The 15,818-nt window shown below is 59.7% G+C and overlaps 1 protein-coding gene across 1 annotated transcript in view; it reads left to right on the top strand.

The window, feature by feature from the left end:
• Positions 1-261: 261 nt before the first annotated feature.
• The window catches only part of VOLCADRAFT_116136 (uncharacterized protein), a gene marked incomplete at both ends in the record, with an annotated part of 21,623 nt that continues 6,066 nt past the window's right edge, over positions 262-15,818 (top strand). The window contains 33 exons of the mRNA XM_002946837.1: positions 262-372; positions 493-594; positions 925-990; positions 1,294-1,353; positions 1,541-1,636; positions 2,027-2,290; positions 2,759-2,857; positions 2,912-2,992; positions 3,379-3,501; positions 3,780-3,904; positions 4,001-4,094; positions 4,470-4,553; positions 4,993-5,157; positions 5,546-5,722; positions 6,032-6,180; positions 6,441-6,828; positions 7,143-7,277; positions 7,730-7,796; positions 8,044-8,054; positions 8,284-8,496; positions 9,004-9,114; positions 9,426-9,614; positions 9,936-10,085; positions 10,369-10,546; positions 10,685-10,897; positions 11,229-11,398; positions 11,729-12,286; positions 12,431-13,036; positions 13,356-13,556; positions 13,703-13,984; positions 14,331-14,434; positions 14,984-15,112; positions 15,452-15,783. Of these exons, the coding sequence (XP_002946883.1) occupies positions 262-372; positions 493-594; positions 925-990; positions 1,294-1,353; positions 1,541-1,636; positions 2,027-2,290; positions 2,759-2,857; positions 2,912-2,992; positions 3,379-3,501; positions 3,780-3,904; positions 4,001-4,094; positions 4,470-4,553; positions 4,993-5,157; positions 5,546-5,722; positions 6,032-6,180; positions 6,441-6,828; positions 7,143-7,277; positions 7,730-7,796; positions 8,044-8,054; positions 8,284-8,496; positions 9,004-9,114; positions 9,426-9,614; positions 9,936-10,085; positions 10,369-10,546; positions 10,685-10,897; positions 11,229-11,398; positions 11,729-12,286; positions 12,431-13,036; positions 13,356-13,556; positions 13,703-13,984; positions 14,331-14,434; positions 14,984-15,112; positions 15,452-15,783 (5,833 nt within the window). The remainder of the gene's footprint in view (positions 373-492; positions 595-924; positions 991-1,293; positions 1,354-1,540; positions 1,637-2,026; positions 2,291-2,758; positions 2,858-2,911; positions 2,993-3,378; positions 3,502-3,779; positions 3,905-4,000; positions 4,095-4,469; positions 4,554-4,992; positions 5,158-5,545; positions 5,723-6,031; positions 6,181-6,440; positions 6,829-7,142; positions 7,278-7,729; positions 7,797-8,043; positions 8,055-8,283; positions 8,497-9,003; positions 9,115-9,425; positions 9,615-9,935; positions 10,086-10,368; positions 10,547-10,684; positions 10,898-11,228; positions 11,399-11,728; positions 12,287-12,430; positions 13,037-13,355; positions 13,557-13,702; positions 13,985-14,330; positions 14,435-14,983; positions 15,113-15,451; positions 15,784-15,818) is intronic.

Here is a 15,818-nt window from a genome sequence, read left to right as displayed (position 1 = left end):
TTTTCTTGGAAATCTGTAACGTTTGCATGTAAGTCTTACTGTACTGTTCCGCACACTGAATTCAAGTCACAAGGGCTTCAATTGCGACGAGACGACAGCTCATATACCACTTGGCAACGCACAAGTTGCCAAACTAGGCCTCTATCCAATCCTAACGACAGATCGGCTCTTCATGCATCCTCTTAGCTGTCGGCTGTAAACCGTCAGCGATGAGCGGATACGGGCGCGGCAGGGGCCGCATCAGTTCGCTTCAGGCGTTCGATGCCAACGAACCATCTGGAGGTGGTTCTTATGGTGGTCGAGGACGCGGTCGCGGCGGGGCCCGAGGCCGGCGCCCGCTCAATGCAAACCTCAATTACATGCCGCGCGAGGGTGGGGCTGGAGAGGATAACAGCCACAAGGTAGTGCGGGACAATTATTATAACCCACCGTCTGTCCACCCTATCTGGCCCCTCGCTTTTTGAACCCCTTGTGACCGGCCCCGTCCCGCAGCTGGCACAAGTGCGTGCCGAGGACGTACTGGACGAGCAGCTGGGCTTCCCTCTCTTCACCACCGGCGATGACCGACTGGGATGGCTCATGAATATCCAGTCGGTGAGCTATATAGCTACGTGTCTACAGATATCCTCCTTATTCATGATCCGTTATGGGAGCTCCGCACTTTTTCCCTTCCTAGTTGCCTTCTCTGCCCTGTGCGCCCTTCCTTCGCTGACCTCTTTTGCGCTCGGCCCCCGCACTTTAACGGAGAAAAAAGACGTGCACTCATACCCCGCCCTCCCTACTTCCTTTCATCCCTCCTGAACTTCGGCAGCTGATAACTCGAACGCTGGCTGCTCATTTTTTGTTTTATTTTTTTGCAATTATAACTCCCAACCTCTTTCTCTGTATGTCTCCACGTCCCGGTGGTGGTGTGATGCGATGCAGTCCCACATGTCCGATAAGGACTCCGGGCGTGTGGTGGCGTCCGTGGACTGCTATTTCATGTGCCAGGTACAAGCAAGGCGGCGGTACCTGCCGGCCGGGGGGGATAAAGAAGGGGGTTGTCGACGTAGAGCCGGGTATGAGGGGTAATGAGGTATATGAGGGGGTGATTATTGGTAGTCGTGAAGAAGCTCCTATTGCTGCCCGACCATCACAATCCGGGTCACAATCCGGTTACCGACATTATGGCTTCCCCAATTGCCCTCGGTCCTCACTGAAACGTGTACGATTTTCGCACGTAGTTCTCCCCTCTCCCCACTCCTCCTCCCCCCCCACTCTCTCCTGTCGCCGCCGCCTCCCCTTCCCCCTCAGGACGGTGCCATGTTCAAGGCACGACTGGCCTTCCCACCATACTTTTACATCGGGGTGCAGGTGAGGATCTTACACCAGTGCCAGTACTACAGGGAGGGGGAAAGCTGAAGGGACGGGGAATCGAGGGGAGGGGAGGGGGAAGGGGCCGCGTCTCGTACGTGTTTCCGACGGTTCAGGCCCCGCACCCCTCCCAGTGGAGCCTTTCCCCAGCCCTCACGCACCCCGCTCGTTTTTTGACCCGCTGCAGGATGGTCGTGAGATGGAGGCTGAGAACTACCTCCGTCGCAAGTGCGAGGGGGCAGTTCGGAGTGTGGACGTGGTGGAGAAGGAGGACCTGGACCTGGTGGGGTTATGAAGCTGGGGGGGGGGCCCGTGGGTTTTGGGTTTCGGTGCCCTCGTCCTCCTTTCCGTCCTGCGTTCCTGAACCCCTGCTGGAACACCCCTGCTGGCCTCGTTAGACAGCGCCTATTAAGACACGCTGCCGTCCACAGGAGTGTCCTCCGCCCCACCTAGAGGGTTGCTGATGTTGGTAGTGGTGGTGGGCGGCGATGGTTCAGGAAGGATTGTCGATGATCGTCCTAGAAAGCCATGACGAGGACGAGGACGGCGACGAGTTCTTGAAGCCTTAGCAAACCTTTTTATTTAGACCCTCATACCGCAGAAATGCAATGCATGGCGAGATGATTTCTGTTCTTTCTGTTCATTTACACCAGCAATGAACCGCAACACGCAGAAAAACCACCTTTCCGGCTTGAAACGGCGGTTGCTGCGCGTGAGCACTTTTACGGTTCAGCAGCTGGTGGAGGTTCGGAAGGAGGTGGCGCCGCTGGTGGCTGCGAATGCCCAGAAGGCGGCCACCACCAGCGCCTACAGCGTGGAGGGGCTGCAGGGCCAGCAGGGCCTCGGAGGGCTGGGGCTGGGAGGAGGTGGGATGGGGGAGCAGGACGGCGGGGCAGCAGCGGCGGCGGGTGGGGGCCCCGCGGCCGGCAAGATGAAGGTGAGATACGTGGAGTGGGACAGGGGGATTGATTTGAGAGGAAGACAAACGCGGCTGTGCAGGGAGTTGGGGAGGCATTATGTGCTAACCCTGCCAGGCTGGGAGCAAGGGGTTAGGGGAGGGGTTGGGGAAATAAGACCGGTAGAATGGCGCGGAGATTACCCGAATGAGGATGGTGGGGTGTGGTCTGGTAGGCAGGTTGGAAGGCGCGCGGCCCTGGGGTTGTCTTGTGAGCCGGCGAGCCGGAGGAATGGCCCGGGGGGGAGCTGCTCTCCCGCCAAGGTCATATTATTGCAAACTTGCTATATCATCATGACATGAAAGAGACCAAACAAACCTTACTCAGGCAAACCTTACGTCGACGTGTACATACATTTGGGTCTGCCGGGTAGCGGCCGCAGGTTGAAGATATGACCCCCCTGTCCCATACATCATACACTTGTTCACATACGCGCGCCTTCCCATCAGGACATTCGGGAGGCCTTTTTGGAGCTCCGCGAGTACGACGTACCGTACCACGTGCGCTTCGCCATTGACACGGACGTGCGTGTGGGTCACTGGTACACGGTGCGGTGCCGGGAGGGGGTGACCTCCCTGGAGCGACGGGCCGATCTGCTGCAGCGCGCCGAGCCGCGGATTTGCGCCTTTGACATTGAGACCACCAAATTGCCATTGCAATTCCCCAATGCGGAGTACGACCAGGTGGGCTTGTACGACAAGTTGCCGTACGAAAGGGGGGTTTATGAGAGGGCGTTGGGAGCCGCCCCTGTGCGCCCACAACCTCCGGTCAATTGACAGTTAACCTCGGCAGCTGACCCTTTGTTGTTTTTATTATTATTTATTATCATAATAATAATAATATTATTTTTTTTTCTTAATTTCAGTGGTTTTTTGTGCTAGTTTTCTGGCCGATAAATATAAATAAAAAACAGTTTGAAATGAGTTAAAATTTCAAAAACCTCACGTTATTCTCTAGGTAGGAGAACTGCTGCGCTTAGTAGTAATAATAATAATTACTATTATTATTGTTATTGTTATTATCTTATCAACGTGACTTGACATGCCGCCCTCCCCTCCCTCCTGTGCAGGTGTTCATGATATCCTACATGCTGGACCGTCAGGGCTACCTGATTGTGAACCGTGAGGTGGTGGGCGCGGACATCTCGGACTTTGAGTACACCCCCAAACCGGAGTTTGAGGGGCCCTTCAAGGTGCGGTCTACTGCTACAGCTAGTGCTGCGGCCCTTGGTGTGTTGGCAGCCGCGGTGGCTGCTGCTGCCGCTGCTGCCACCGCCCCTCCTCCACGCATCTGCATGCACACCTGCATCCTTACAAACCATCCTCCCTCTTCCCATTTGCCGAAAACGAGTTGTTTCTGGAGTTTTATCCGTTGTCAGCGTTGTCTTGTTTCCTTCCTCCTTCCTTTCCTTTCCTTTCCTTTGGCACTCCTTCCTTACTTCCCCCCCACCGGGGTGTTCCATTGTTCCAGGTGACCAACGCGCCCGACGAGCGCGCACTGCTGGTCCACTTTTTCGAGCACATGCGCTCCGTAAAGCCCGCCATCTACGTCACCTACAACGGCGATTTCTTCGACTTTCCCTTCATCGAGGCGCGGTGCGATCGACTGGGGCTCGACATGCAGTCCATGATTGGCTTCCGCTGCCGCGGCGGCGCCCAGGGTGGCGGCGGCGGTGGTGGTCCTGGCGCCAGCAAGGAGTGTCTCTCCCGCCACGCGGTTCACATGGACTGCATGCACTGGGTGGATCGAGACTCGTACCTGCCTCAGGGCAGTAGGGGCCTCAAGGTGAGGGGCGGGGGCGAGGGGGTAACGTGGCGGACTGTGGCGGGTTTTTGTTAGCGGTTGGAAGGGGGAAGGAGGGAGGAGGTGGTGTGCTTGGGGAGGGCAGACGTGTCGCATTGCTCGATCCCTGAAGTCCACTACAGCCCATGGCTCCGCGTATGTATGTATGTGTGTCTGTGTATGTGTACCTCACACACACAGAGATACACAGACACATACACACGAGAACGTGAGGCGTGGGGGCGTCCTGCTTCTACCAGGCCGGCCCTCTTCCACCGCTCTCTTCTTCGGCAGTCCACATCCCAAAAAAGCCACCTCCCAATCAAATCACCTCCCAACCAAACCACCTCCCAATCAAACCACCTCCCACCCCCACAGGCGGTCACTAAGGCCAAGTTGGGCTACGACCCCGTGGAGGTTGCCCCCGAGGACATGGTACGACTAGCCAGGGAGACACCGCAGGTGGGTCTGGGGGGTCTTGGGGGGCGGGCTTGCTGGGGTAGATGATGGCTCAGGGGCATTAGGGTGGGGGTGGGGGGGTGCGGTAGAGCGGACGGATGGGCTGCGGGCGGGGGTTCACCCTGGTGAAGTGAGGGGGACTGTTTGGGGAGGGACTATTAGACGAGGTTGACGACGGGGCGCGGGAAATGCATGGCCGGGGGGGATTGGCGGGATTTTTAAAAGTGGGTGAGCACTGCCACCTCTTCACTGCCTACCCACCCACCCCCCAACCTCCTCACCACTTCCCCAACCCGCTTCCTCTACTTTGCTCCTCAACCTCCGGAACCTTTCCCCTCACTTCCCCATGCACACATCTTCAAAGCACACACCTCCCTCCACCTCCCTCCCCCCTCCCTTCCTGACCCCCTTCCCTCCTGACCCCCTTCCCTCCCAACCCTAGGCCATGGCCAGCTACTCCGTATCCGACGCCGTGTCCACCTACTATCTATACATGACGTACGTGCACCCCTTCATCTTCTCCCTGGCCACCATCATCCCGCTGCCCCCCGATGAGGTGCTGAGGAAGGGCAGTGGCACCTTGTGCGAGCAGCTGCTGATGGTGGAGGTGAGTCGGGGGCTGGGGAGAGTTGAGGGGGTTTAAGGTGGGTAGCCATGGGGTTTGCGGGGTGGAGGTGAGAGGGTTGAGGGGATCTAGAAGAGGCGGATTTCGGGGTGTGGGTGAGGGTGGGTGGGGCGGGGTGGAAGCTGTGGATGCGAGGGAGAGAGCTTTTCGCACCTGAAAAAGAGGTTTCTTTTAGGACCTGGTCTCTAGGCGTGTTGAGGGGTGGGTGGGTGGGGCCAGAGGTCGGGTTGTGTTTCGGGACGCTCTTCTTGGCTTCTGGGTTCCTGCCGCCAGTGACCAACCGTGGCCAGTGAGTGGCTGGGCCTTACCCCATCGATCCCTCCTCTCCTGGCCCCTTCACACGCCCTTCTCCCTTGCCTCCCTCCCTCAGGCTTACCGAGCCAACATCGCCTGCCCTAACAAGCACGTGGGTGACAAGGAGGCCTTATACCGGGGCCATCTGCTGGAGAGTGAGACATACATCGGGGGCAAGGTGGAGGCGCTGGAGAGCGGAGTGTTCAGGTCGGACCTGCCACTCAAGTTTAAGTGCAGCGCGGCGGCGTACCAGGTGTGCACTTGTTACATATCCATCCGGGCCTGGTACTGGCCAGGGTCACCTGACCGGTGTGTGTGTGTGTGTTTTGGAGGGGTTGTGGGGAGCTGGGGAGGGATGAAGGTTCGGTGGGTGGGTGAGAATGTGCCTGAGAGTTTTGTTGTTGAGGAGGAAAGCAGCAGACGACCGTTTGCTTATTGCATCGTGTTTTTCCCGGCCCGGCTCAACCCCCCACCACACACACAGCGGTGTGCCCGGCGGCTAGCGGGCCCCGGTTCGCCTGACACGTACCTGCCGTACCTCTTTCTCCTTTTCCACCCTCAGATGCTCCTGGACCAGCTGGATAAGGACCTGTCGTACGCTCTGTGCCACGAGGCGAAATGGAAGGGTGGCTCCGACGACTGCATCAATTACGAAAAAATACGGGCTGACATTGCTGCCAAGCTGGAGGCGCTGAGAGACGAACCCAACCGGTGCGTGTATGTATGCATGTGTGTATGTATGTATGTATGTATGTATGTATGTATGTATGTATGTATGTATGTATGTATGCACGTATGTATGTGTGTGTGCACAAAGGTGGAGCTGGGTGAGTATACAGGTCCGATAACTCTATGTCCCATGGGTCGGTCGGTGGACCCATGCCCACATCCTCCACATGCCCTACCCAAACCCCTTCCTCCCAGCAACCACCCGCTCACCTCCCCCTCCTCAACCTCCCCCCCCCCGCCAGTGTCGAGAACCCCCTCATCTACCACCTGGACGTGGCGGCTATGTACCCAAACATCATCCTCACCAACCGCCTGCAGCCGTCGGCTATCGTGACGGAGGAGGACTGCGCCGCGTGCGACTTCAACGCGCCCAACAAGACGTGTCTTCGGCAAATGGAGTGGGAGTGGCGAGGGGAGCACTACGCCGCCAGCCGCTCGGAGTACCTGCAAATCAAGGCCCAGCTGGCGGCGGAGACCTTCCCACCCGCCGCGGGAGCGGCCATTGCTGCCGCCGCCGCCAACGGTGGTGGCGGCGGCGGTGGTCCCCCTCAGAGTCGTACGTGGGGGGAGCTGTCGCTCGAGGAGCAGCGCAAGATGCTGCAGGACCGGCTGAAGAAGTACTGCCAGAAGGTAGGGTGGGGTTGTGGGCGGGGGTAGGAGGATGGTGTTGTGAACTGAGCCGGGAGCAGGAGGTGTGTATTGCTGGGAGGTGTGTATGGGGAGGGGATGGGGGAGGAAGAGGGTATGCTAGCATGGCGATGCGTCATCCCAACTACCTTTCGGACACCTTCGCACTGCTGCGCTACCAATTGTATTACTACCACCTGTTCCTGCGGCATCAGCAGTTGATATCATCCTATGAGTGGGCTATCCTGCCCACTCCCCCACTCCCCCACCCACCTGCCCACTCCCCCACTCCCCCACCCACTCCCCCACCCACTCAGGTGTATAAGCGAGTTCTCGACAAGCCGATCACGGAGAAGCGTGTGGCGGGGATATGCCAGCGGGAGAACTCGTTCTACATTGACACGGTGCGCGCCTTCAGGGACCGCCGCTACGAGTACAAGGGGCTGGGCAAGGTGAGGAGGAAGAGGGGAGGGGGCCGAGGGGGGAGCCCGTGTGTGTATGTCTGTGTCTGTATGTCTTTGTGTGTATCTGTTGCATATCGATCGAGGCTGACGCTGGCCAGGGGCACTGTGTATGTCTGTATGTCTTTGTGTGTATCTGTTACATACCGGTCCGGGCCTGACGCTGGCCAGGGGCACCTAACCGCATACCCCAACGGGAACGACCGCCGAAGCATGCCATCATTGGAGGGGCGTTATATCGGTCAGACTCCTAACCGTTCTCCCAAGGCGCCGTCACCTGTTCGAACCCTCTAGCCAGCTACATACACACCAGCTCAGATGCCAAGCAACGTCCGTTCCTCTGAGCGCATGCACTACAGCTGCGCGACCTACCAATGCACTCACACCGGTGTCAATCGCCACCCTATCCTTGCCGCCACCTGCTTCGTTCATCTGGTGTACAGCTTGATTCAGGCCCTATGCAGAACTATACCTCCGCCACTGCTCTGCGGCAGTGTATAGATCTTCATGGTGAGCTCCTCCCAATCCAGCCGCTCAGCGCACTGGAGGAACTCCGTGTATCCAGTATCCAATACCCCGTTCCTGATTCACCCAAGAGATCTGGGGTGGGATCCGAACCCACATTTTCCGCCTAAGCAAGATTCCGTTTCTTGGATTTGAACTCCAGACTTGCCGATTACCTAGCCCGGTGCTCTTCCAACTTGAGCTACACCGGTGTCTATGTCTATGTGTGTGTATGTCTTTTTGACTGACACAGGGAGAGGGGAGGTGCGTGATGTGGCGAGTCCTGGAGATCTGGGGGACACTACGCCCTCTCCTCAACATTCATTCTTCTCCCCATCAAGCGCTCTCTTCCCCTGCTCCGGTCGACAATGACACGACACCCGCCTCCGCCTTTACTGCCTCCCCTCATACGGGCGCGCGCGTGTGCTGGCACGGACGTGCGCCGCACCGCGGTGTTGCCTGTTTTGGCTCGCTCACCTAATGCGCAATACAGGTTTGGAAGGGCAAATTGGAGGAGGCCAAGGCGGGCGGTAACCCCATCCGCATCCAGGAGGCTGCCGACATGTGCGTCCTGTATGAGAGTTTGCAGCTCGCGCACAAGTGCATCCTCAACTCCTTTTACGGTTACGTGATGCGCAAAGGGGCCCGATGGTACAGCATGGAAATGGCGGGTGTGGTGACGTACACCGGCGCGCGCATCATTGAGGTAATACGAAGACAATTGGGGGGGAACTTTGGTTAACAGGAACAGCAGGGGGGCGGATAGGGGAGATGTGGTGGTTGGTGCAGGGGGACTTGGGGCCATGGAAATGATGTGTACAGGGCGGCTTACGTGGGGGATATGGTCGGGCTGGATTGAGTTGGGTGGGGTGAGAGATATGCGCCGGTTTAAATTCATATGGTGCCTTCTCCCGGGTCGGGTTCTCCACCTTCCGTAATAACCTCCTCCGCGATCATCGCCAACACCAACACCATCTTCTTCCCCCATTTGTGTGTCCGGTTGTTGGCCAACTTCCCACACACCTCCGTTGCCGTACCTGTAATTGAATCATCATTTCCCCCCGGGACAGTAGCACTTCAATTTCCCCAAAACGCGCGCGCACACGGCCTTTCCCCCTTCCTGCGTCACACTTAAAGACTTTTGCGTCTATCTTCACATGCACACCGACTCACACCCCGACCCCGACCCCAACCCACACTCATACGCCCTCAGCGCGCTAATAAGCTGGTATTGCAGCTGGGTCGTACATTGGAGCTGGACACGGACGGCATCTGGTGCGCACTGCCGGGGAGCTTCCCGGAGAATTTCAAATTCAAAAACAAGGTGGGGTCGACGTGGAGTGGGTTGGGGAGGGTTGGGCAGGAAACTGCGAGGGTGGGAGAATGAGTTCGGCTGGGAGAATGAGGTTCGCGATCGCAATCGCGGTCAACGAGAACGAGAAGGCGGCGATTGTGAAAGGCAGGGAGGGGAAGATGAACGGGGGGTTCAACGAATGGGAAAGGGCTTGGGTTTTTCCTTCCTATGTCAACGGTGGTTCACGCGGTCGTCCAGTGCTGCGTCTTTGTCGCCCTCACCCTCCACTTTACTCTGCCAACCCACGTGTCGTATACCGTCTTGCCATATGCCGTACACAGAACGGCAAGGAATTCAAGTTGTCATACCCGTGCTGCGTCCTGAACGCCATGGTGGCCCAGCACAACACCAACGACCAGTACCAGACACTTGTACGACCTGCTCCAGGGGAGCCTCCCCGGGCCGGGCCCCCCCGCTACGTCACCAGCAACGAAATGAGCATCGAGTTCGAGGTGGACGGACCTTACAGGGTGAGTAGATCATATCTGTCTGTCTGTCTGTCTTCCTAAGCTTGACCGTCAATATCCGTACCTGGTGGGCAAGCCGGCTGGCTGAGCGCATGGATGTGAGGGTCACGTGTGTCCCCCTCTTGGTCAACATCGGCTTCCTGGTCAACAGCTGGGCCGGCGATATGGTTCCTAATGAGCTCCCTCCCGCCTGGAGTTAAACAGGTTTTTCCCTCAAACAGGTCTTCTGGACGTTTCCCGCCACATATCCTCTCCTCCTTGCCTTTCTCCCCTTCCTCTTCCCCCCCCTCACCCCCGCGGCCCCCGGGAATCCGGCTGTTCCAGGCCATGATCCTGCCTGCCAGCAAGGAGGAGGGTAAGTCCATCAAGAAGCGGTACGCCGTGTTCAACCATGACGGCACGCTGGCGGAGCTGAAGGGGTTCGAGGTGAAGCGGAGGGGGGAGCTGAAGCTGATCAAGGTGTTCCAGGCAGAGGTGGGTATGTACGACGGGGCTGTCAAGGCTTCGGGGGGCCCTGACGGCCGAGGGGAAAAGGGCGGGAAGGAAGGCCGTGGGTTTCAATGCCACTAAAAAGGAGTCGAGGGGGCGTTGCAAGGCGGGCACCCAGTTAGGGGATATTACCACAACCTTAATTTTCTCTCCCCAGCCCCGACCTCCGCAAAACTACCCAGAAGCCACTTCGTATTCCCGCTCCGTCCCTGGACCTCTCCAAATACACACATGCAATCACCTATTCCCGCCCCTCTCGCCCTCAAAGGTGTTTGAGCAGTTCCTGTCCGGGGGCACTCTGGAGGAGTGCTATTCGGCGGTGGCCGCAGTGGCCAACAGGTGGCTGGATCTATTAGACACGCGGGGCGCGGACCTCAATGACGATGAGCTGCTGGACCATATCAGTGAGGCCACCACCATGACGAAGGCGCTGGCGGAGTATGAGGGTGGGTGGCTGGTGGAGGAGTTGAGGGGTGGGGGAGGGGTTGGGCGCGGCTGAGACGGGGGGGTTAGGGAGGCTTACGCCCCGTACCCTTACCCGTGTCTAACCTCCATTACCTTATCCTCCTCCTCCTCCTCCTCAGGCCGCAAGTCCTGCGCCATCAGCACCGCCAACCGCCTGGCCGCCTTCCTGGGCGACGAGCGCATCAAGGACAAGGGCCTCAACTGTACCTACGTCATCGCCAAGCACCCAGCCAGCCAGCCCACCAGCGAGAGGGCCATTCCGGTGTCCATATTCTCCGCGGAGCCGGCGGTGGCGAGGGCTTGGCTGCGGAGATGGTGTGGCGGGGACGTAGGTACGTTGCCTGGAGGCTGTGCGTGTGTGTGTGGGGGGGGGGGGAAATGGGCTCAGCACCTAGGGGGGTTATTCCGACGCTGACACGTACCAGGATGACGCGGCGCCATTTTACCTCATCGCACCTGGTCCGCGCGGTGCTCCAACGCAGCCGCCTGTCCAACAAGCCTCATCGCGCAGCATGGTGCGGACTGTGGACTTTGGACTTTCGTCGGCAGTGCGTTGACAATGCTTACGCATGCTTCGTCATGCCGTACATTAGTTGCGATCTCACCCTGATCCGCAATCCCCCGTCCTAATCCGCACTCACCGCCTTTCCTTCCCTTCCGGAGGCGCCGGTGCGCATAGCGTCATCCCCGACGTGCGCGACATCGTGGACTGGGACTACTACCGGGAGCGGCTGGGCAGTGCCATTCAGAAGATCATCACCATCCCGGCAGCGCTCCAGGGGCTGCCCAATCCGGTACCGCGAGTCAAGCACCCGGACTGGCTGCACAAGAAGGTGCGTCAGGACGATTGGGACGGGATGGGCTGGACGGGGGGCGTGGTGCTGGCCTGGCTAGGGTTGGGTTGTGGTCGACTGCAGGGATGTGTCTCGACCTGTGTGTGTGGGTGGGGAGGGTGTACTTTGGGGTGACTGTTGGGCTGTTGGGTCTGTCGGGCGGATGGGGATGGAAGACGGTGATCAAACCTGCGGATCTCTCTTTTCTCTCTCTCCCTCTCTCTCTCTTTCCCGCCCTCTCCCTCCCTGTGCCCCCTTCCATTCATTCCGTTCCTCTCCCCGTCTTCTTCATTACTCCGGCCCCCCTGCCCGCGTCCTCTGTCTCCCCAGATTCGCGAGCGCACCGACAAGTGCCAGCAGCTGCGGCTGGACGACCTGCTCACCCGCATGCGCAAAAATAACAACAACACAAGTAAGGACAGTAATAAGGCCCAACACCACCAGCTCCAGGAACCGGGGGTTGGAGGCGAGCAGGAGGAGGAGGACGAGGACATGGCTGATGGCGCGGCTTTGGATGATTTCGGGGACCTAGAGGATATGGTTGTTGGAGGTCCCGGGCTCGCCGCCGCCGCCGCCGCCAGAAAGGTCCTCACAGGCGCTGCTGCCGCTGCCACTGGCGGAGGCGGAGGTGGCACAGGCGGAGGCGGCAGCGATGTCCCGCGGGAGGTGGTGGCTCGGGCGCGTGTGGCTGTGGGCAGTGGTCGCCGGCGGCGGCAGCAGCAGCAGCAGCAGCATGAGGATGGGGAGGGCGACGGAGGAGGAGGCGGAGTAGGGGGAGCGGTTGCGGGTCTGCAGGCGGCGGCGATAGAGTCCGAGGCCGGGGAGGGGTCGGGGAAGGAGAACTCACCGGGCGCGGCGAACCGTGTGAGTAACCGTGTGAGTAACCGTGTGAGTAACCGTGGCGTGGCGGCTGCGGCTGCGGAAGAGCGGCCCGGGTGGGTTCCGCTAATGCTTCTGTTCATCATCATCATGATGTCTACTCTTTGAGGATTATTCCTGTGCCCCCGCTTCCTAATCCGGTCTACAAAACAGGCAGCGGCAGCAGCAGCAGCCGACGGCGGCCCAGGAGCTACTGCTGCTGGTGGGGGTGGGGTTGCTCCCGTTGTGTCCATTTCGAAGGACTACGCCGGCTGGGTGGCCGCTCAGAAGCCGCGATGGAGGGCCGTACGGCTGGAGAACAAGCGGAGGAAGGCGGAGGCAGTGAAGGCGGCGGAGGCGGCAAGGCGGGTGGGAGCCGCCGCTGCTGCCGCCGCCGCCGCCGCCGCCGCCGGCGGTGTCGGTAATAATGCGTTGAGTATGCGGTCGCTGCTGGCGAACCAGGCGGCGGCGGTGACGGCGGTGCCTTGGCAGGTGTTGCATTTGGCGGAGACCTCGACGCCGGGACAGCTCAAAGTCTGGTTCCTGGCTGGCGGCAAGATGCACTGGGTGTCGCTGCAGGTTCCTCGCAGCTTCCTGGTGGACTCCCTGTTGGGGGAGCCCCTGGAGCTGGCTGGCAGCCTGACGGCGGCGGCGGCGGGACCAGCAGCGGCCCCCGGAGGTGGTGGCGGTGGTGGTTCACTGCAGCAATTGCAGTTGGAGGTGACGAGGGCGAACTCGGTGACGTTGCCCGGGGGCCGGAGACCCGCGTACCTGTACAGGGTGAGTGGGGCGGTGATGATGATGATGGTGGTGGTGCTGGTGGTGGTGGTGGTGGTGCTGCTGCTGCTGCTGCTGCTGATAATGATAATGATAATGATGATGATGATGATGATGGTGATGATGATGATGGCGGTGGTGTTTTTAGTGGTAGTGGCGGTGATGATAAAGTGATGTTATGGGGTTTGGGGAGGTTTGGGGGCCTTGGCGTGGCCCGGGACATAATCCCCCCTCCCCTCCAACTCCTTGCTTGACTTTCCCTCTTGCCCCCCCACCCCTCACTCCCTAACCCCACCTGCTCCACCCCACCCACTCCCCGCAGGTGACGCTCCCCGAGCACCAGTACCGCTCCTCTGCCACCCGCCTGGCCGCCGCCCTGTCTGCCAGCCACGTCCGGGGTGTGTACGAGGACCGGCTCCCGGTGACCCTTCCCGCCGTACTGGCGCTGGGCTGTGTGGTCAGTGTGGTGCCTGAGGCCCGGAACAGACCCATTGGGGGGTTGTGGAGGCTGCAGGATCTCAAGGTGCGGGGTCAGGGGCCCGGGGGGGGGGGGCGGGGCGGGGCGGTGCCCTAGGTGAGTGGTAACTGAGCTTTCTCACGCGTAGTTATCCTGTTCCTGCTGTTGTTGTTGTTACTGCTGTTGTTGCCTCCTGTGGTTCCTCTTTTCAGATGCGCACTAGCGGGGAGGTCGGCTACCTGGACAGAGACTACTCCGAGGCGGGACACCAAGGACACCAGGGCGGTACGCTGGCGCTGCCGCTGTGTGGCATTCGCCATGTCATATTGTACTGCAGTATGGACACGTCGAGTCGTGGTGTGTTTGCAATGACTCTCCCCGCTCAGGAGAAGGGGGTGGTGGTGGTGATGCAGCCCTCGACAGCCGCCGCGAAGGAGGTGTCGGGGGTGCTGCTGGAGAGGCTGTGGCGGGAGGCACGGACGCAGGCTGCGCAGGTAAGGCGCGGGGCTGGGTTGTGGGGGGTTGTGGGGGCGGGGAGGGCAGGTGCGGTCGCGAGGCTGGCTGTGGGGGTGCGGGGAGGTGCTGGGTTCGGGATGTGAGTGGGGTATATCGGGAAATGTATATGTATTTAGGCGCCACGGCAGTGCAAAAACACCTAAGGACGGCTTTGCGTAATGGAAGGTTATATAAAAATATAAATTGAAGATGGGAGATATCTAAGTTTGCGTGCTTAGCTTGCGCGTCGCAGTTGTTTTTCCTTCCCATTTTCTCGTGCTTGAAATTCGTTTTGCGCTCCTGGTCCGGTTAACGCCCTGGCGGTCGTTGCGGGGATGTTTCCAGGAGGGCGGCCCGCAGGAGCCGGAGCGGCTGACGTGGGAGGTGTCGTACGAGCGGGATGCACTGGACGCCAGCCGCGCGCTGCAGCGGGCCTTGCTGGCGTACAGGTACGGCAGCAGCAAAAGCAGCAAAGATGTACTACATATCTCGTTTCGACAGCCCGCGTGAGGATGGGAAAAGAGGCGATGTGAAGGGGACTTTTGAGGACTCAATGTCTGTCTGTCTGCCTGCCTGTCTGTCTGTCTGTCTGTCTGTCTGCCTGCCTGTCTGTCTGTCTGCCTGCCTGTCTGCCTGTCTGCCTGTCTGTCTGTCTGTCTGTGTGCGAATGTGACTGAGAGGGGGCGCATCCATAAACCTGACAGCGTTTCCAGCCGTACGCTACATATGTGTGCGCATGGCATTGTTCTTTTTGCGGCATCATCATACATACATACACAGTGAACACTCACCACCATCCCGCACGACTACCTCCCTCCCCGCCAATCTTTGCATGGAGGAGGTTGTCCCGCGGCGAGCTGCTGCGGGTGAGTATCCGCGCTCAAATCACATTTCGTTTCTTTTCTTAGCCCATTCCATTTTTTCAGGGCTTTTTCCCCCTCTTCCCTTTCCGCCCTCTTCCTCCTCCTCCTCCCCCCCCTCTCCCCCGCGCCACCCAGGTCGGCAGTTCGGCTGCCCACCGTGGTGGTGGTGCAGGGACCTCTCCCTGCAGCTCGGCTGCAACGGGACATGACAGTGCTGCACGACTTCCCCTGCCTGGACATGCCCTGCCACGCGGATGACAGCAGGTACGGCAATAAGCAAATCCCAACGACCACCACAACCACCGCAACGACCACGCCGCTGTTGTGTTTCTTCTTCTTCTTCTTCTTCTTCTTCTTTTTGGACGCTGTCCTAGGGACCAGTAGAGTGTACTACCGTACAGTACGGTACTGTACGGAACATTGTGCAGTACAGTATGACAGGGCATCAGAAGTTCAAACTCGTTTTACATTCCTTTCAATCCGACTGCGCTGTTAGGTCCATTAAAACCCTCACTTTTCCACCTCCTCCCCACTAAACAGCCGCCTCCACCTCCTCCCCACTACACAATAATCTAAATCCGGTACACCACCCCACACACACAGGTACCCCCCATTGCAATGGCAGCAGCGGGCGGTTCGCCGCGCTCTGTACCGGTGCGCGGGTGCGGGGCTATGGCTGGCGGAGCGAGCTGCGCTGTGCAGGTACGCACACGCACCCCTGGCGAATTTGGATCCCGCGGGGGGGGCCGCGGCGGCAGCCGCTGGCACCGCCGGCGGGGGCGGCGGCGGCAGTGCGGCAGCCGGCGGCGGCGGCGGCGGCGGCGAGGCAGCCGGTGGTGGCATTGGCTCAGTGGCCGACTTGCTGATGGCGAGGCGGTTGTGGGAGGCGGGTCTGACTTTGCCCGTGGTGGACCCCGCACTACCGGATTTGGGAGGTGTGTGGAAGCGGGAGGTGTGTGCGGGCCGAGGG

Source organism: Volvox carteri (assembly GCF_000143455.1).
Source record: "Volvox carteri f. nagariensis unplaced genomic scaffold VOLCAscaffold_4, whole genome shotgun sequence".
Classification (NCBI taxonomy): domain Eukaryota; kingdom Viridiplantae; phylum Chlorophyta; class Chlorophyceae; order Chlamydomonadales; family Volvocaceae; genus Volvox; species Volvox carteri.
The sequence above is the reverse complement of the archived record's forward strand: the minus strand, read 5'-3'. Positions and strand labels throughout refer to the sequence as shown.